This window comes from Cryptomeria japonica, chromosome 8, assembly GCF_030272615.1.
Source record: "Cryptomeria japonica chromosome 8, Sugi_1.0, whole genome shotgun sequence".
Lineage (NCBI taxonomy): Eukaryota > Viridiplantae > Streptophyta > Pinopsida > Cupressales > Cupressaceae > Cryptomeria > Cryptomeria japonica.
In genome coordinates, this window is record NC_081412.1 from 734,608,656 (window position 1) to 734,629,719 (window position 21,064).

The following is a 21,064-nucleotide window of genomic DNA, read 5'->3' on the forward strand; positions in this document are numbered from 1 at the left end:
AGCCTTCCTTCTGACATGTGTTATAATGGCCTCTTTATTTTACTCTTATAGTTACAAATCGAATTCCATTAATTGCAATTTCTTTATAAATATAGTATAAATGATTATAAAATAAATATTATTTCATTTATATACACAATTCATAAATAAAAATACAACTAAACTCTTAAACAATCAATGAGAAAATAAGGGTCTATAAATGAATATAATTCAATTATGGTTTGATATACTATATATAATATGTTTCAAATATAAAAGTATTTTTATTGATATATCTATGTATATATTTATTGGTATAAATATGGGTCATATTAAATTCAATCAATCGTATCTATTTTTAAATCTTTTATAAATAACATTATTTCATAATCATAAAATTAAAAGAAATATAGAGAAATGTATATTATGACAACAAGTGATGTACTCTTCTTTTGACTTGGCTCACAATCCAATAAATATTCATATCTATTTTATGCACATTTACATGAAACTTTATTTATATCCATTATCTACTTTGAAATGAGCAACTTACCCCTTTATATCATTTATGAGTAGAACATGTTTGATCAAGGTTGACCTTTCATAGTATGAAAATGATCCTCTATATATAATACTTCAAATCCAAAGTCAAAATGTCTCATTCCTTTTCACTAATCATTATGAGATGACCTAGCACATGTTTGATGTGACATATTTCTATGTTAGGGTATCTAAAAACCTTCAATGTACATTTCATAAGGAGAATGAGTCAAAGAAGAGAATAAGTAGAGCACAATTCAATTGTAAAGGGTAATAAGGAAGAGAATGGGTCAAAGAAGAGAATAAGTAGAGCACAGTTCAATTGTTAAGGGTAATAAAGCAAAAGAATCTCTCAAATGTTATTTTCATTATTTCTTATCATTGTCCTGGTTTGATCTACTAAGTTGCTTGACCGAAGAGAGCCTATTTACCTATTAAATTAATAAGCTCTTCCCAATAGTATCTCTAGACACAACCTTGAGAGAACTGGATATGTAGAAGGTGAAGGGGAACAAATTCTCATTGACACATTTTTTCAAGATCATTCTTGCATGTCTACAATTAGTTTTGCATACCAAAATAGTTTTGTCATAATCAAGACTAATTGTAGAAGGCACGATATTTATCAACTATATTATTTTGTACGAATTCAAAGATAATCATCAAACTATTTTTTCCACAATGATGAATCATCATAAAGAAATTCAACACCAATATGGACATTATTGATCCAAAAAAGTCAATATCAATACACCTACCCTTCTATTCATCTGTCATATTTATTTTAATTCTATTATTATCCAAAGTCATATAAAATTATTTGTTTAATAATTAAATAAATTGTATTTACTTAACTATCCAAGCGTGTTTCTTCTTTGCACTAATCCTAAAAGAAAAAATCAATTCTCATATCATTATCACAAGAATCAAACTGCGGCTTTCTATCTTATTATATACTTCGGTACCAGGCAAAATACGAGTAATCTATGGATTTTTTCGCTGCTTTACAATGTAATTGCTATTCTTTGTATTCTACTTATTCCAACATTAGAAACAACAGTAATCAATCTTGAAATAGTAAACTACACGTAATACGCGTGCTGCTACTCGTCAATTTGTTGTAGTGAATGGTTTGCCGAAAGTTCCAGCAAGCAATTGCTTGGACAGAGAAGAATCCTGGTTTAAATAGTATATTTTCTTACTAGTCAAATCTTGTGAGGAGGGTGTACTTGGGGAGATGATTTTAGATTATATTCTATTCAATTAGATTATGATTGTATATTGTTCTATTCAATTAGCTATTGCGTGGCCGACAGCGAGATAGATTTGTCTGCAAACCGGAATTCAAATTCGGATTGGCATTGACTAAAATGTCAAATTAATCTCAGCTTCGCCTCTTCTGCCTTGAAGGATCGCAGAAGGATATTCGGCAGAATCTTAGTATCAATATTTGTTTTTCTTAAGCATTCATTAAATAAATAGCTTCATGTTGGCACTAAAGAAATTGGAAAGCAGAGGAAGAGTTGACAAGCTCGGGAGTTGCAAGTTCATGTTCCAGTGAAAAGGTGCTTGCTCTATCTAATCTTGACTTTCTAAGCTCTCTTTACCTCAAAATTCTGTTGGGTTTTCTGGATGGAACTGTTAGTACCAATTTTATTCAGTTTCAATTTTTATTCTTGAATCTTAGAAAAACTTTTGGTACAAATTTTTTGAAGTTTTTTAGGTCAAGTGATCTGATATATGAAAACCAGATTACAATACCTAGTGTGATACTTGCGGTATTGTAGATTTCAACAAAAAGAAATTGACAACAAGAGGATTGCAAACCAAAAACTGTCTCCATTCTATTCAAAATTGGAGTTTATACAAGTCGAATGTATCCCAAGGGTCACACAAATCCCTTGGAATTGAAACGAAGAGTCACCATAATGTTTATTACAATTAAACTACTAAAACTATCAAAATTATCAAAAAACTAAATATAAAATTTCAGTCCACTTTGAGAAGGCATAACTTTCTCATCCTAGCTCCGAATTACAAACCGTTTGATGCGTTGGAAAGGTATTCAAATAATCTAGAACCAAATTTCGGAAACATTGAAGATGTCTCATTACGGGCAGCATATTTGTCCAAAAATGCACCGAAGACCCTCAAAATTGCAATTTACTAAAACATATAAAATTTTGAAAAAAATTAGATTTCAATATTTTCCCAATTTAATCCTGATCATCAAGTTTCTAGTTAAAACTGTGTTTATTTTTTATTTCATATTTCAAATCACATGCGCTATTTATACTTTAAATCATTGATCAAAACATTCAAATAAAGCATACACAACCTAAATCAGAAACTTAAACATATCTTAGGATTTACAATTATAACTGTAAAATCACCTATCTTATACAAAACAGGTAAAGAAACCCTACTATAAAAACCAGAAACTTGAACCTATCTTAGAAGACTTATTTACTTGTTTTTCTCATTGTCGTGGTGGTGGGTTATTGTGCGGGAAACTTCAACAAGTAGGCAATTGATTCACATATTAGTTTCTTACTGAGCTATGTGCATTCTAACCTCTGAGGTACTAGAAAATCTTTTCAATGAATGTTTTGATGTATAATCCTGAACTTGTGCTTTGTCTCAGAAGAGTTTTCATTAAGAATGGCGAGGAACAATCTCCAAGTGCTGACTGCGTTGGATGTTGCGAAAACGCAATTGTACCACTTCACCGCCATTGTTATAGCAGGAATGGGTTTCTTTACAGACGCTTATGACCTGTTTGTCATAACCACGGTCACCAAGCTTCTGGGAAGGATCTATTACTACGAAGATGGTGCCTCAAAGCCCGGTACTCTGCCTGCAAACGTCCTGTCTGCTGTAAACGGAGTGGCCTTGTGCGGAGCCTTAGCTGGGCAGCTCTTCTTCGGTTTTCTTGGTGACAAAATGGGTAGAAAAAGTGTGTACGGAATGACGCTGGTCCTGATGGTGGTGGCGTCCATCGCGTCGGGGCTCTCGTTTGGCAGCACGGCCAAATCCGTGATGACAAGCCTCTGTTTCTTCAGATTCTGGCTGGGATTCGGTAATTTTTTAATTTTTAAGTGGGAGATATTTTTTTATCAAAGTTAAATTATGATATTGTTATTAAGATTCAACTGTTTCATTTTGAATCAAATTTATAGATCCATGTTTCATGAATAGTGGTTCACAATAATCTATTGTTTTGGAGAGTGAATAGTACACTTATTATTCATTGGATCTAGATGATGCTCGCAAAGGTTAAGTTTTCCAGATTCTTGTGAGCATCACTTAGATGCAGTGAGTGCTAAGTGTACCATTCATTCTCATGAGAAATAGGTTCTTGTGAACAACTACTCATGCAACATGGATGAATGAGTTTGCGATACTTAACAAAGGTCAAGCTTCTCAACTCTGTGAGCATCACCTAGATGCAATGACCGTTAAGTGTACCATTTATTCTTATCAGAGATGGGTTCTTGTGAATTACTACTCATGCAACATGGATAAATGAGTTTGTGAGCCTAACAAAGGTCAAGCTTCTCAGAATCTGTGAGCATCACCTAAATTCAACGAGTGCTAATTCCACCATTCTTTCTCATGAGAGATGGGTTCTTGTAAACCACTACTCATGCAATATGGCTCGATGAGTTTGTGATGTTCACAGAGGTCAAACTTCAAGACTATGTGAGATGCAATGAGTGCTAAATATGTCATTCAATCTTATAACAGATGATTTTTTGTGAGCCACTACTCTTATAAGATGGATCAATGAATTTGACTCAAAAATTACACAATTTTGAATTCCGATCGTATTTATTTTATTTCTCCTCATTTTGATATTGTTGGATTGTGTTTATTTTATTTGTCAATTAATTTGTGCTTCTGTGGGTTTACCTTCTCTTAACAGGTATTGGCGGAGATTACCCTTTGTCGGCTACGATTATGTCCGAGTACGCCAACAAGAAAACCCGAGGGGCGTTCATAGCGGCCGTGTTCGCCATGCAGGGCTTTGGAATTCTAGCAGGAGGCATTGTGTCCATCATAGTGTCTGCAGCTTTCAACGCCAAGTATAAAGCCCAGCCCTTTAAACTGGACCACAAAGGTTCCACTGTCTCTCAGGCGGACTTCGTGTGGAGAATTGTTCTAATGTTCGGAGCCATTCCTGCGGGGATGACCTACTACTGGCGCATGAAAATGCCAGAGACTGCTCGCTACACGGCTCTCGTTGAAAGAAACGCCAAGCAGGCGGCGGCCGACATGTCCAGAGTGCTTCAGGTAGACATTATTGAAGAACAAGAAAACATCACAAGGAATGCTGAAAGAGAGCCTCTTTACGGCTTATTTTCAGCAGAATTCATGAAACGGCACGGGCTGCATCTTCTGGGGACTACGACGACCTGGTTTTTACTCGACATCGCCTACTACAGTCAAAACCTATTTCAGAAGGACGTCTTGACGGCCGTCGGGTGGCTCCCCGCCAGCACGGAAATGAACGCCATTGAAGAAGTTTATCGTGTGGGAAGAGCGCAGTGCATCATTGCTCTGTGCTCTACGATTCCGGGGTACTGGTTCACGGTCGCTCTCGTCGATCGCATCGGCCGAGTTACAATTCAACTCTTGGGATTTTTCTTCATGACTGTCTTCATGTTGGCGCTCGCAATTCCATACTACCACTGGCGTGGAACCGCCTGCGGCGACAAATTCTGTAATGGCAATCATGCGGCTTTCGTTGCTCTTTACTGCTTCACTTTTTTCTTCTCCAATTTCGGCCCCAACGCCACCACTTTTATTATCCCGGCTGAGCTTTTCCCTGCCCGGGTTCGTTCGACGTGCCACGGCATATCGGCTGCGGCGGGGAAAGCAGGAGCCATAGTCGGAGCCTTCGGGTTTCTGTACGCTTCTCAGAGCACCCATAGTAAAGAAGTCACGCAGGGGTATCACAAGGGGATAGGAATCAAGGCTTCACTCATTCTTTTGGGAGTTACGAATGCGATGGGCTTCTTTCTCACGCTTCTGATCCCTGAGACGAAAGGAAGATCTCTAGAAGACATTACTGGCGAGAATGATGAAGTAGATGGAGCCCAAAATGAACGATCATATCCCCAGTCTGGTATCTGACAGAGTATGGAGAAAACCAGATAGTTTAGTTTGTGTTTCCGACAGAAAATACAAACCGTATAGTCTTTTCTTGAATTTTATTTGCTATGTGCTCTAGTCCCGACCGTCATTCTCATGTTCTTTTCTGGAGGAGGTTTAATGGGCGGTTTCTCTCGCTATTGTTCTCTCCATCATTGTAGGTAGGTAAAGCTTAATTTTTTGGGTATAGAGAAGGGCTACCGTTATAGGGTTTAGTTGTTGTACAGTCATTTGTACTGTTCATTTTTATTTGTACTGTTCATTTTTGTTGTATATTTATATTATGTATTCAGTTTTCCAGTATTATTTTGTATTGGAAATAAATAATTTATGTGTAATAAAAAATAATAATTAAATATTGGTTAAGTTGATTCTATACTTAATATTTATACAGGGTATTAATATTGGAAAAATACAAGGTATTAATATTTATCTATTAAGTATAGAATAATATAAGGTATTTATTGTATTTCTCCATGAAATGTGAAGGATTGTTGAAACGTTTTATTGTTCAACTATTGATCCATTTGTGTTGGATATAAGTTGTATTTAATATAATAGTATGTTGTTTTTATAACAACAAATATATTTTTGTATAAGAATATTGGTTCATTTGTGTTGGATATAAAATTTGAAATAACAATTATTTATGATTACTAATAGGTATTTGGTTCATTTAGGTAGCATATAAGTTTCAATTATATGAAGTGGGAGAGGGCTCGTAACAACCACATGGCAGAAGTCACGGGTCTAACAAGGAGTGAGAGCACCCAACATTAGAACTAGCAAACACAACAAAAAAACCATAATCAAATGAAGACCAAAAAAGAACAAGAACACTAAAATAATAGGTTGCATATAAGTTATATTTTGAATAAATTTTTGCTATTCTACTAAAAAAAAATGATCTATTGTTCAACTCCTAGGGAATTGAAAAATTAACTCTTGGTTGAATATTTAAAAGGTCATTGTAATGACATTTTAAACTAGACATGCTATTTTGACAAGTTGGATGATGAGTCACACCTCCAAACATTAGTTGTAGTCAGATAAGTGTCTATTTTATGTTAGCAAAAATGTAGGTGTTATGATATTCTATGTAATGGCTACATATTGACAAAGTTAGCCTATAAAACTACTAGTCTCTCTCCTGTAAATGGTTTATGTAATGCCCCTATCAAGTAGACCATTCTTTTGTGTCTTTAGCAGGTGGCTGGTTGGTTTTTTCTTTTTGGTTATGTCTCTGGTCTTTGTCTGGATGTCTAATGGTTTCTAGTGTGTTTTGGTGTCTTGTATTTTTTGGCTAGGTGTGCATTCCTCATCCGCTCTATGTGTCGTTGTCTAGCAAATATGTAAAGGTTTAGACCTATCTTTCTTTAATTAAATTAAAACTTGTCTCCCTTTATGTATGTTATGTTATTTATGTGTTCTTTATACTCTGTTAAATATGTAATCTTATTTGTATCTTATTTTATATTTCTCTTAGAAGGACTAAGTCTAGGGTATAAGACTAGAACACTAGAAAGTCATTGAGTTCAGAACTCCAATCTATATCCCCCAAATTTGAACTCAAAGAGGCCAAATTTCTTGCTAACAATATGCTTGTCTATTGTTAATCTGATATGTTAAGGTGTTTTACCTAAGAGAACCCATTCACCTATCAAATCGACAAACTGCCCAATAGTCTCTCTAGACACCACCTTAAGAGAATTCGATATGTATAAGGTGAAGACAAATAAATTCTCATTGGAACATTTGTTTTAGATCATTGTTGTCTATGATTAGTTTCACATATCATATTAGTTTTGTGATGGTCATGACTAATCGTGGAAGACATAATATTTATCCATAATATTTTTTTACACCAATTCAAAGACACTCACCAAATTGAAACAACTATTTTTGTCACAATGATGAATCATCATAAACAAAATCAACATCAGTATCAACATTATTTATCCAAATAAAAGCAACATCAATGTCAACATTACTTATCCAAACAAATCAACATCAATATCAACATTATTTATTCAGCATTCATCTTAAATCAACATCAATATCAACATTATTTATTCAGCATTCATCTTAAAGCTACGTCCACATAGCCTTCTATTCACCTATCACATTTATTATGAGCTCTATTATTTATCGAAACTCTTACATGCAAGATACTTTTTTCAATAATTAAATAAATTGCATTTACTTAGCCAAGCTCCCAACCTAAGTGTCTGTTTTTTCATTACACTAATACTAAAAGAGAAATGAAAAATCAATTCTCGTATCATTTCACAAGAACCAAACTCTTGCTTTGTATCTTACGACATACTCTCCTACCAGGCAAATTACAGGAAATCTATGACTGTTTCTGCTATTTTTTGATGTAACTGTTATCCTTTGTATTTTAGTTATTGACAGTAAAATTACTTAAAAACCAATGTTGAAATTATAATCTATGCCAAATCCGCATGCTTCTACACGTTAACTTGCGTAGACTGAATGGTCCGACGAAAGCTCCGGGAAGCATTTGTATGGTCACAGAAGAATCCTCAGTATATTTTTTTTTTTACTAGTCAACGAGGGGAGATGATTGTCGATTATATTCTATTCAATTAGCTATTGCGTGGCTGATAGCGAGATGGATTTGTCTTCATAACCTCGTTTGCCGGAGGGTTGACTTAAAAAAATTATATTAATCTCAGCTTCGCCTCTTCTGCATCGAGGGATCGCAGAAGGAATATTTAGAAAAATCGTAGGATCAATATTCGTTTTTCTTAAGCATGCATTAAATATATATCTCTGTATAAAGAAATTGGCAAGCCGAGGAAGACCTGTTCGGGCGTGGCAAGTACATGTTCCAGTGAAAAGGTGTTTGCTCTAGCTAGCCTTGATTTTCTAAGCTCTCTATCCCTCAAAATTCTGTTGGGTTTCTTGGATGGAATTTTTAGATTGTGGAAAACTTTTGGTATGAGTTTTTAACAGTTGGGGAAGAACATCAGTTATCGTTCATGTTCTAATAACTGTGTACTTTTTGTGCACCCAATCTTCTAGTTATTAATTATTAAAGAAACTGAAAAAATGATAACTAAAATTCTATTAATAAATTTCAAATGTATCAATAGCTGCTTACTTTTTAATTTTTTTGCTACATAATTGACCCATTTATGCATGACTTTTGGGGCATTTGTACACAACTATGGGTCATTTTGTGCATAAGTCATGGTAATTTTAAGTGCATGGTTATTGGGGCATCTTTAAGTAGGTATTGGGCGACACTTTGAAATATGTACTTTTTGACCCTTGCATACGGATTCCATAGTGTGCATTGTGACTACCTAGAAGCTAGAACAATAGTTATATAAGTAGTTAAGTCAAAAAGAAATTGTCAAAATCAGATGTACCGTTTAGGATCTCTAGGTGCAAGGTAACTATAATGACTACTTGTACACTTCCCCTACTTTAAATAGATATTGCATGCTTTTGATTTCAACTATGTATATTTTTTACTTGGAAGTTTCAAATCACACAATAATGTTTATTTATTTTTTAGGTGAATAATTTTAAATAAATTTCAAAGCTGGCTATTATTTGTCTCCATAGTCCATGGAAAGTGTTTAAGGGACATACAGGATAAAATAACTTATTATTTTTTACCTATGTCAAATGATAAATGTAATTCTCAAGGGCCAGTGATAATTATAAGGCATAATGGAGGAATTTTCCACCTAAGTGTATACTTTGACAAGTTGAAGAATCATGTTTACAAGTTTATGGTGGTTATAAAGAGTAATGGAAGAGTCTCTTTATTAAGCATCCACTTTGGAAAGTTTAGTCTCAATTCTTAGGCATCCACATTGGGAAGTTGAGTCTCTTTCTTAGGCGTCCACTTTTGGAAGTTGAAGTGTCCTCTATTGGCCATGTGTTTGCCTTTCTAGGTGGCCATGTGTTGTCCATTAAATGGGCACGTTGATTTTTTAAGTGGTTTTAGCCCCTAGTTTTGGATTACCGTAGTGGTTACCCTCCCATAAAATTGCTATAAATTGGAGTTTCACGATTCAAAGTTGAGACAAATAACTCTTCATTATATAGTTTAAAATTGTAATTTAAGCTTGCAGATATTTTTTCTAATAAGAAAGCCCATGTGATTATAATTTATAAGTTTTTTTGAATATTATAATCTATTTTATTAATGTAAAAGAAAATCATCTATTTCCTTTTGATAAATTTTATGCTAATATCAATTGTTTTGTTTGCAGAGTGTTGAAAATCAGAATATATGTTTGGTGCGTAAGAAAAAGAGCCTTTCATCAATCATACTTAAGAATCCATTATCATAAAGAGGAAAGTAGAAAGTCATGATCCAAAACTTTGAAATAAAATATATACAATTTAAATCGGAAACTAGAGAGTCTTTACACACAATTATAACGGTATCCTCCCGTCATGATGGATTATTGTGCAGGAAACTTTAATAAGAAGGCAATTGTCTCACATATTAGTTACTTATTAAGCTGTGTACACTCTAACCTCAAACGATTCTTTCTCAACTTGTGCTTGTCTCAGAAGAGTTTCATTTTATTATTTTCTGATAATAATTTTGATTTTTTATTTACAAATATTAGCCTTGTTCATTGTCGTGATGATGGGTTAATAGTGTAACCTGATATGTGGGAAACTATAAATACTAAGTATCTGATTAACATATTACTTTCGTATTGAGCTGTGTGCATTCTGACCTTAAACGATACGTAGTGGTCTTTTAAATGAAGAATACAAGTTTCGATGTATAATCCTGAACTTGTGCTTGTCTCAGGAGAGTTTGAGAAAGAATGACGAGGAACAATCTCCAAGTGCTCAAGGCGTTGGACGTTGCAAGAACGCAATGGTACCACTTCACCGCCATTGTTATCGCAGGAATGGGCTTCTTCACAGACGCTTATGACCTGTTTGTCATAACCACGCCAGTAGTAGGTCAACACCGCGGGAATGGTTATGACCTGTTTGTCATAACCACGCTTATGAAAATGCCAGAGACAGCTCGCTACACGGCTCTCGTTGAAGGAAACGCCAAGCAGGCCCCGGCCGACATGTCCAGCGTGCTTCAGGTAGACATTCACGATGAACAAGAGTGTTAATTTCTATGACCCAACAACTGATTAATTGCACAATAAATTCAGTTGCTAGTGTTTATGGTGAAAATGGATAACAATAATAACAATATTGAAAGGCTAAAATGAATCCAATCACTAAATCCTAGCCTAACAATGAACAAAGATCCACCATAACATATGAAGATAACCTAAGACAATGCAAATAACTCAAAATCACAAAGATTATACCATCACATGTCCAATAGGGTTTTGATCTCCATTCTTCCTATCTCCATTGATCTTACTTGATATATTTGCTCTCAGATTTTTATATGCACAAGAGCTCAACAAAGAATGGAATGTGGTTGCAAGTAGGATCTTAGTGTAGCCAAGTTGCATGAAAGATCATTAGCATGTGTCATTAGGATGCATAGAATGATTAGGGTTCGACAATGAAGAAAGCATCTCCTTAAATAGAAGACACAATATGAAATGGAGGGATAAGATTGAGAGGTGTAAAAAGGAGGTCGGCTAGGATTAGAGGGTAGGTATAAGAAATACCAAAATAATGAAAGAGGTAGGTAGTGTATGAATTAAGAGATGAATGACATGTGTCATGTGTAGAAAAAGTTAATGAATTAATTAAATAAATAAAGATTTATTTAATTAATAGAAGAAGTAGAACAATTAAATAAATAAAATATTTATTTAATTTAGGAAAGGGATAATTTAAATAAATAAATGTATTTATTTAAATGAGAAATAAGGCTAGAAGAGGATAAATGAATTAATTAAATAAATAAAGATTTATTTAATTAATAGAAGAATTAGGCTTAGATAATTAAATAAATAAAATATTTATTTAATTAGACATGACAATTTTGAGTGTCTACATTTTGCCCCTCTTTGAGACAATGCGGTTTGTCGTGTTGTTTCAAAGAAGATAAGATAAACTGATACAGAGTTGCCCCTTTGAGAGATTGGATGAAAATGTCTGAAAAGATTGCAGACAATCTCTCGATAAGAAAGACGGGATAGAATGGACTGATCGGATAAAGTGACAAAGTCACGGGATGAGAAAGACTGACTCGGGAAAGGAAGACGAGGGCTAGGCTAGGCTATAAGATAGACCACGGGCAAAAGACATCCTCATTGTCATCCACACCCTTACGAGATCATAGTGTAGAGCGAGAAAAAAGCAGCAGCAGTCAGCAGCGATGGCTTTCATTCATAGATTCGATCGCGTTTGCCAATTCCAGCGACCAGCAGATGCAGGAGAGCCGGTAAGTACCCGAAAACCTCCTCGTACTTTCACGCATTTCAAGTTTTGTCATTAATGCATGCTAAGTAGCAATAAATGCGCTAGGAATAGGGTAGTTAAAAAGTGCAAAAACGCGCAACCGCGTCTGTGTCAGTGCCAGGCGCGTCTGTGTCGAGTCAGGCGCGTCTGTGTCGGGTCCAGGCGCGTCTATGCCTGGAACTGCGTTTGTGCTGAATACGAACGCGTTTGTGAAATGTAGAAGCGTCTGTGACCTATAGGGGCGTTTATGTCATGCAGGGACATCTGTGTTCCCTGGTCGCGTTTGTGCATGGTATAGGCACGTTTGTGTTCAGAAAACGCGTCTGTGTTGCAGAAGCGCGTTTGTGCAGTCTAGAAGCGCGTTTGTGAGTTTAAAGCGCGTGTGTGTGTCAAAATGCATAAGTTGAGTCTTTTAGGTCAAATCGGCAGTTCTGTGATGAACATACGCTGTCGATTGGATAAGCTGCTGAGAGGATACACTCAAGCAGGTCCTCTAGGAAGACTAGGATAGATCAAGGCACTTTGTGATGAACAGGGAGCACCAAGATAGGCAGCACTTTGTGATGAACAGGGAGTGCGAATGTGAGTAACACTTTGTGATGAACAGGGAATGTCACACACGTAGTACTTTGTGATGAACAGGGAGCACTACTAGGATAGATAGCAACACTTTGTGATGAACAGTGAGTGTCACTAGGATAGGTAAGCGTATGCATTTAGGTAGCAAGTAGCATTTTGTGATAAACAGTGAATGCCACGATAACTGACATGATTGATTGGTTGACTGCAGGAGTATTTGCCTATGTTGGAGTCACGGGAGAGATTCCCATCGACTCAGAGGTTGCGACCAGAGTTGTCGGTTCAGGACATGATTGCTATTGAGGAGATGGGTCTCACACATGTGCTATATGTGCCCGAGTTTTGGGCAAACATGGGTTTGCTGACTACGTTGGCTGAGAGATGGCACTCTGAGACGTGCACGTTTCATCTTCCGATGGGTGAGATGACAGTGACACTGGAGGATGTTTACAGGATTCTGCATATTCTGATTGATGGAGAGTTGATTCCATATGATCGAGATGGTGACAGGGAGGCACTGAGATGGGTATTCCAGGATCCCAGGTTGGAGATGCGAGCAGGTCACGTGGCATGGGATACCATGACCGCTACAGGTTTAGCTTTACCAGCTGTTATCGGAGGAGTCATCAGTGGTTATTTGTGTTTGGACAGAGCCACACGGGGATTGGCAGTTGGCTGGGGAGGGGCATTGGAGACGCTGATGATAGAGCACACCAGATATGCATGGGGGCCATGTGTCTTGGCACATTTATACTATGAGCTGCATCAGTTTGTGTACCACGGATCAGTGGGCTTGGGTTGCGAAGTGACTCTCCTACAGGTGTGGGCATATGAGCACCTTCCTATCACACGGCCTATCCACTTCAGAGGCAGAGGGCAGGGACGGAGTTTCGTGCATTTGTACGATATGATTACATCACAGCCTCGGATTAGTCGATTGGAGCATTGGAGACGCGTCATAGATGACATTGATATGGTTATCTGGAGGTCGTACTTGGGGTGCGAGGAGTGGGATGACGACGTAGTGGAGCTACCCTATGCATTCAGGAGCAGGTATCTGATTGGGCGGACGCCCTATATTCTGGAGAGGCAGCTTGTTGACAGGGTATGCAGACAGTTCGGCAGGATTCAGCGGATGCCACGAGGCTCGGGCATGTATGCCCGTACAGTCAGAGATCAGGTACAGTTCGGGCCGCTGTTATCATATGATCAGGCCGTGACACAGCTGGCAGAGATGATGCCATTACCATGGGACATGTGGCCGGAGGTAGAGGATGCAGGGATGCACGCAGAGTACTCTGCGTATTGGGCAGAGCATCCATTTCCGAGATTGACAGATCTGGGAGAGCTGTTGGAGGGAGAGGTGGGAGGGGATGATGATGATGATGGTGGAGGAGATGGAGGTAGGGGCCGACGGAGGCGGAGGGGAGTAGTGGGGGAGAGGCGGGTAGCACCTCGGAGGGAGGGAGGACAGGAGAGAGCAGCTCAGGTGGTGAGGGGTCGAGGTGGATTGCCCCTACATGTACCAGCAGCACAGGGTCCTAGAGCACAGGGACCGAGACAGGTGCAAGGACAGGGACAGGTGCAGAGACAGGTACCTATTCAGGCACCTAGACAGGTACAGGCGGAGGCACAGGTACAGGCACCTGCAGAGGAGGAGCCACAGGCAGAGGCTGAGGGTGATGATCCTGAGTAGGATGAGCTGCTAGGGCTGAGAGAGATCTGCCAGGGCCAGGCAGACGAGATTGCGGATTTGGAGCGGGAGAGGGATCGCCTCAGGATCAGGCTCAGGGACACAAAGCGGGAGAGAGACCAGGTCATCTAGAGATATACTGAGGCCAAGACAGCTCTGAGGGCAGGGAGGCGGGCAGTAGAGGATGCAGGGGCAGGCTACGCATATGTGCTGCGAGCCGGAGAGGAGATCGCCTATTGGAGGGATCTGTACTATGGTGTCGTGCCAGCGGATCAGCGGGCGAGGAGCTTCCATAGATCATCGCGCACAGCGACGGCTACGGGAGGGAGTCGTAGGAGGCAGGCATCCAGTGGTGGGGTCATGGGTCCTCCACCACCACCACCAGATAGGCAGGGGGATCTTGGAGCGGGACCATCTAGAGCTTAGACTCAGTCGAGGCCAGGCGGCTCTGAGGGAGGGAGTTCATCATAGCCATAGAGGGCTCCCCTTTGTATCAGTATATGTACCATTTTTTGTATTGTAGACACCTGCGGGTGATTTTGTAGCCATATGATTCTTTTGACATCATTATATCATGACACATTTTGATTATATATGAGAGATGATCCATTTCTGCGACAGCTATATGCATGTGTACCTTATGTGATGAGATGTTCTTATGTGATGCATGTTTTATGATATGGATGCTTATATGATGCAATGCAATATATTTTTGTTCTTTTATGTTGTATATGTGATGCATGATGCAAATGTGAATGAATGTAATGCAAATGAATATGATAATGCAGATGTAAATTGTGCTAACAGGTGTTGTGTGCAGGATGTGATGCAATTGTGATATCTATATGTATGTATGAAATGCTTATATGTGGTGATGTAGGTGCAAACTATATGAAATGCAAATGTTTTTGGTGTGTCATTATGTAGGGGAAAAAAAAGCGAGACTAGGTTAATCATGCCCTAATCCTACCTTTTGACACACATTACGGAATACGAAAGAGCCTAGAGATATCGCACAATTGGCTACTTCTTTTGGTGAAAGAGAGAGCCACGGGATATCTATTAGGATTTCTATTCCCTTGTTGAAATTGTAAGATCAAGTAATGCAAGTTCAAACCCTAATCTCAAAATGCAAGTATGAATTAATAACAAGATTGCAGAATTGAGATTAAACAATGAACAGCTGTAAGTGTAAGGATAAAATAAGAATGCAGATATGTACCCGGAGTCGAAATCGGACTGAAAATGTTCGGGACGGGGGCGCGGGCGCCACTGTCCTGAAAACTGCACCGGAAACCACTGTTCTGCACCCTGAAACACTGTCAGAAAGTCATCGGAAAGCTGTCTGTCCGGAGGACCAGGGCGCCCAGCGCCTCTGTCCCAGGGACCAGGGCGCCCAGCGCCCCTGTCCTGGCAGGACCAGGGCACCCAGCGCCCCTGTCCTGGTCTTCTGAGCTGCAATTTCACACAGAGTTCTGCCTCAGCCTTCTCTCTCTGGATCTGTGTCCCGTGGCGTCGTCCGAATCCCGAAACCTGCAATAATATCTGAAAAGGGGGAGGGGCGGCTATATAGGGTTTTGCCTTAGTCAAACCCCCACTTCGGTGATTTCCACCTCCACGAATAGCCAAGTTGTTTTGTAAAATGTATTGTGTGTGCAGACCTAGTGTGTATGCAAGGTCCAAAATGCAAGAAAGCAAACTAGAGCAACCTAGAAAGTAAACCCTAATTGCTTGTAAATGATAATGTAAATGCTCTAAATCAAGATGCAATGTGATCTAAAGCATGAATAAATGATGTATCAAAGCTTATGCAAAGACATGAAAACAATACGAAATCATACCCAACCCTCAAGGGAGGAGTACAAGTCAATCTTCAGTCGGTAATCTCTTATTGTTCTTCAATGTCTTCCAAGCCCTAAGTGGATGAATGAATTTGATAGATGCTTGATAAAATGATGTTGAGTGTTGTTGAAGTCCTCAAAGATCTGCTCTTTCGCTGCATATGAAGTTCCTGAAAACAAAAATCCGATCCCTTCAAATGAGGAAAGAGAGCTCTTATGTATGAAACCCTAGGTCGTAAATTCGTATTTTGGCAGACCTAGAGATTGAATATCCCGCCAATTTCTTGGGGTTAAGCTTTATTTTATGATTGGATCGTGCTCCCAAAATTTCGAGAAAAATGTCCGGGACCATGTTGCATGGGTGCCATGGTCTCGACAACTTTTCACCAAATTTTCAGGGCCGTCGGATATGATGATTTTAGAGAGAATCCCGAAGTTACAGGTGATTTCGAGATGTTTAGACCCCGAAACCAAGCCCCCAAGTTCAAAATAGGACTTAATTAGGGTTTTTGATTAAGTGGTGTATTGGAAGAATAAAATGCGAAGGGCACGCTTTAGTGAAAGGGCCCAACTTTATGACGTAGAAAATGATGAAATAGGGCCTTAGACCTAATTAATTTGATTAATTAAGTGCTTAAGGAGAAATGCAATGCAGAATGCAAAATGCACTAAGGCGGGTGCTAAACTAGGTGCGAAATTGTACCACCCTAGCGAGTGCATACAATTTACGACGCTACATTTAGCCCCCACTTTAGCGGTCATATGAGTACTACGTGCATATGCAAGCTAAAGTACAGAAAAGTAAACATTATTTGAAAAAGGATATATCCATAAGTCGTTGGACGAAGCCCCCAGCGGTATCTGCAGTACACAGTTAGGAACCGCACCCTACAAAACAAACGTTAGATCACAAAATCACCTAATGCTTACTAGGGAAAGTGATGAAATCTGTGAGTAGCCATATGCCCCCCCCTGTTTCGACTTGCTTATTTAGGGAGGTGAAACAGGGTAGCATGTTTACTTGCGACAAATTGTGTAAGAGAGCGTTGATGAGGAGTGTTCACTAAATAGGCTTCATCAGAGCACTTTTTGGAACATCCCGAGAGTAGAAGGAAAGTACGATTCCAACACAACAAACAGCTCAAAAATCGCATCTCCCAAACTCAAGTTATGATAAAATGAATGATAGAAGAAAAATTAGGGTTTCAAGAAGTAAGAATAAACAAACGAGAGTATATACTTCGAAAGTGACACTTGTATTCGTCACTTTGTCGATTTCAAGATACTATTCAGTGCAGCGGAGCCCACCTAGCCATCAACATGCCTTCACGATGACCGGAGCATCCCACGAGGATCGAGATCCTGCGCCAGGCCATGATCGACAACGAGCCACTGGATGAGGTGAGTTGACTGAACGTTTGACTTTTGATTTTTCGCATGTTTGACTTTTCCGTGATCGAATGCGGACCTTGAATGCCGACTGGGGCCCACCTAGGGCGCCATGGTCCCTGAGGGGCGCCCTGGTCCCCCCAGGGCGCCATGGTCCTTGACAGGGGCGCCATGGTCCCTGCAGGGAGCCATGGTCCCCTCAGGGCGCCATGGTCCCTGACAGGGCGCCATGGTCCCCATCAGGGCGCCATGGTCCCCAATCAGGGCCTGGCGAGGGGTTACAAGGCGAGCATACAATGTACGACAGTTTGCATTTGCGATTTCGATGATTGAGTACTGATTATGGTCATGTTTTCATTTTGCAGGGTCTCCTGTACATGAGAGAGCATACAGCGGGACACATTCTTCGCACTTTGCGAGATCAGATTCCACGGGTGACTCAGTCAGAGAGAGACACCCTATCGATAGTAAGATTGTGGTATGTGATTCTTATGCCGGCCATTCGATTTCATCCTGCGATGCTGATGGCACTGATGGAGAGATGGGATCCTGACACCTCTACCTTTCACCTTCCAGTAGGAGAGCTGACGGTCACACTCGAGGATGTGTACCGTATACTGTGTCTTCCTATCAGAGGAGCGACAGTCACATACACGACTGATCGGGTAGCGGAGGATCATCAGAGGGAGCAGATGTATTGCATAGGGAGAGTCATGCTGAGCGAGACGAGAGGCCGTATCATGGTCAGCTAGCTCTTACATCCTACAGGGGAGATACCACTTCTGAGACGCCTCATGATAGCCATCATAGCACTAGCTGTCTGCCCTAATGGGCGAGGGACACACATGCACGGGGGCCTCACATGGTGTATCAGAGCGATGGAGAGACACAGGAGAGTGTATGCCTGGGGTCGAAGTATGCTTGCGCATCTCTATCACGACCTGGAGGAGTATGTATTCGGACAGGGTTGTAGTTTGATGACATGCACACTTCTGCAGGTGTGGATCTTAGAGCATGTCACATGCACCAGGCCCGTCGGCTTTCCACTGAGTATAGCAAGCGAGCGACCTAGGGTGTTTGCTTATCCACTGACCAGCGAGTGGAGATTTGGAGATTTGTTATATTGGAGAGTGATTATTGACAGACTGACATCCGAGGTGATAGTGTGGAGACCTTACCTACTGATACACAGATGGGATGGGATGGAGAGACAGTTAGCATGTCTACAGAGGAACCGCCTACTGCGAGGACGATATGCACACATCATAGTCCCTTTCTACTTTGATCGAGTACGGAGGCAGTTCGGACTAGAGCAGTGTGTTCCAGCCGATGTGCCCATCTATACTCGACACTCACGGGTCCTTCCCAGACCTAGAGCAGTAGCGAGACCGATGGTAGATGATATCAAGACAACAGACTTAGAGGGATCAGATCAGGATGTAGTCACTGACTATTCTGCAGAGCCTGGAGCACAGCGCAAATATGTTTCATGGTTCATGAGATCATATCCAGGTCCTATCTTTCCACCAGATCATCCGACAGGCTATCCAGGCCCATGGAGACATGGAGACCGAGACGAGGATGAGGGATCCAGGTCAGAGGAGTCAGAGGAGGGAGAGGATCATGAGGAGGCGGAAGATCCTGATCCACCTACAGGCGATCAGCCCAGTGACGAGGAGGAGGAGGACGAGGATGCAGATAGAGAGGAGGACGAGGAGGATGCAGGTGATGACGCGGATGAGGACGAGGATGATGAGGACGATGAGGAGGAGGATAGAGATGATGAGGAGTCGGATGCAGCTCCCCACCATTTAGGAGACGATACCATAGCTCTGGATCCACCTCTTATTCCCCAACAGGGGGAACAGGAGGCGATACGGAGACCCGTCACCAGTACCGTCCAGCCTACACCCATCGTGGATAGAGTATATGAGCGAGGGGAGCCTAGCGGTTCTCAGTCACAGATACTACCATATCATGATCCCTACTGGCGCGAGGGAGATCCAGGTATAGTAGGTTTATATTGATTGATTAATGTTTTGATGATAAAGAATGGCACTAACAAAGATCTATTCTACTGCCACAGCTAATGTGCAGGAATGGCGTTCCTTGATTCAGCAGGCAATGACAGACATTTCCATGATAGCACAGATCCCCAGTTCCTCACAGATTGCCTATAGGCCTCAGGGGAACGCAGGTCGTCATGAGAATTTGTTTTTCCCATTCTGAGTACAGGTAGATATATGGAGGGAGAGAGAGAGAGTCCTATCAGAGGACCTCCAGCAGGCGCGGCAGAGAGAGAGAGTCCTATCAGAGGACCTCCAGCAGGCGCGACAGAGAGAGGGAGTCCTATCAGAGGACCTCCAGCAGGTGCGGCAGGACCTAGTAGCGGCTCAGACCGAAGCTACCACCTATCGTGCGATCCTTATGGATAGGGATCGTAGGAGTTCCTCTCGGAGTCACTCATGATCTGTATCGCGCTATACACCCATGGGTCCACCTCCACGGCCAGATCAGGAGGGAGCATCCAGTCGACACTCTCCAGCCACTAGCCCTAGAGATAGGAGATGATTGTATGATGTAGAAGAGGTCACATTTTGGATATACAGTGACCTATGTTTGTATACGATTCACACATATATATATGTATATATACATGCTTCTCTTTTGTCTCAAATGTGTTATCTCTAATGCTTAAAACAATGTATGTTTTGTTTTGATTAAATCTAATACATTTGGTAAATGTACATGTATGTTCAGAATTTAATTTCTATGTGATTGATTTCTCAATGCTCCATGATTAAATTGATACATGTGTGACTTAATTAAAATATTTAATCAAGTACAACATTGATGATAAGGAAGAAATATGCATTAAGTCTAAGAATCATATAACTAATGTGATTTAATTTTGAACTTAAACACAACATGATACGATTCTACTTAACACACATAAAGACACTGTATAATATGCTAGCATAATGGAAATGTAAATCTTTCACAATTTACATAAATGAATTCAAGACAAACTATAAAGTAAGAAAGCACGCTTGTCAGGAACGAAGCAATATAGATTAAACAATATAACATTTAATTCTATTTTGCTTTAATTAAGAAACACTAACATATTATCCAATGTTGAAGATAGATAAGAAATGAAGAATTTAAGCATAATATCTACGCAAGTGCATAGCATTGATAGGTTCTTTAAGAGGCGTACCGTCTACATCCGCTATTTTGTAAGCACCTGATCCATAATCCTCAATAACGATATATGGTCCAAGCCAATTAGGACTAAATTTTCCCTTTTCGGCCGGCAAGGCATTCACATTGCGCTGATTCTCATAAAGGACTAAATCACCTACTGAGAAGGAATGTTGAATAACCTTATCATTATAGCTTCGCTGTAGAGTTTTGTGATAGGCTTGGATATGCTCAAGAGCGTTTATACGCTGTTCATCAAGCATCTCAAGCTATTGAAGTCGTTGTTCTCTATAAGAGT

At 39.9% G+C, this 21,064-nt stretch overlaps 1 protein-coding gene across 1 annotated transcript; it reads left to right on the top strand.

The window, feature by feature from the left end:
• The first annotated feature begins 3,169 nt into the window (after positions 1-3,169).
• LOC131040787 (low affinity inorganic phosphate transporter 1) lies at positions 3,170-5,874 on the top strand. The gene is made up of 2 exons (XM_057973747.2): positions 3,170-3,598; positions 4,445-5,874. The coding sequence occupies exons 1-2, from the start codon at positions 3,181-3,183 to the stop codon at positions 5,653-5,655; spliced, it is 1,629 nt and encodes a 542-aa protein (XP_057829730.1). The 5' UTR covers positions 3,170-3,180; the 3' UTR covers positions 5,656-5,874.
• Positions 5,875-21,064: the final 15,190 nt, after the last annotated feature.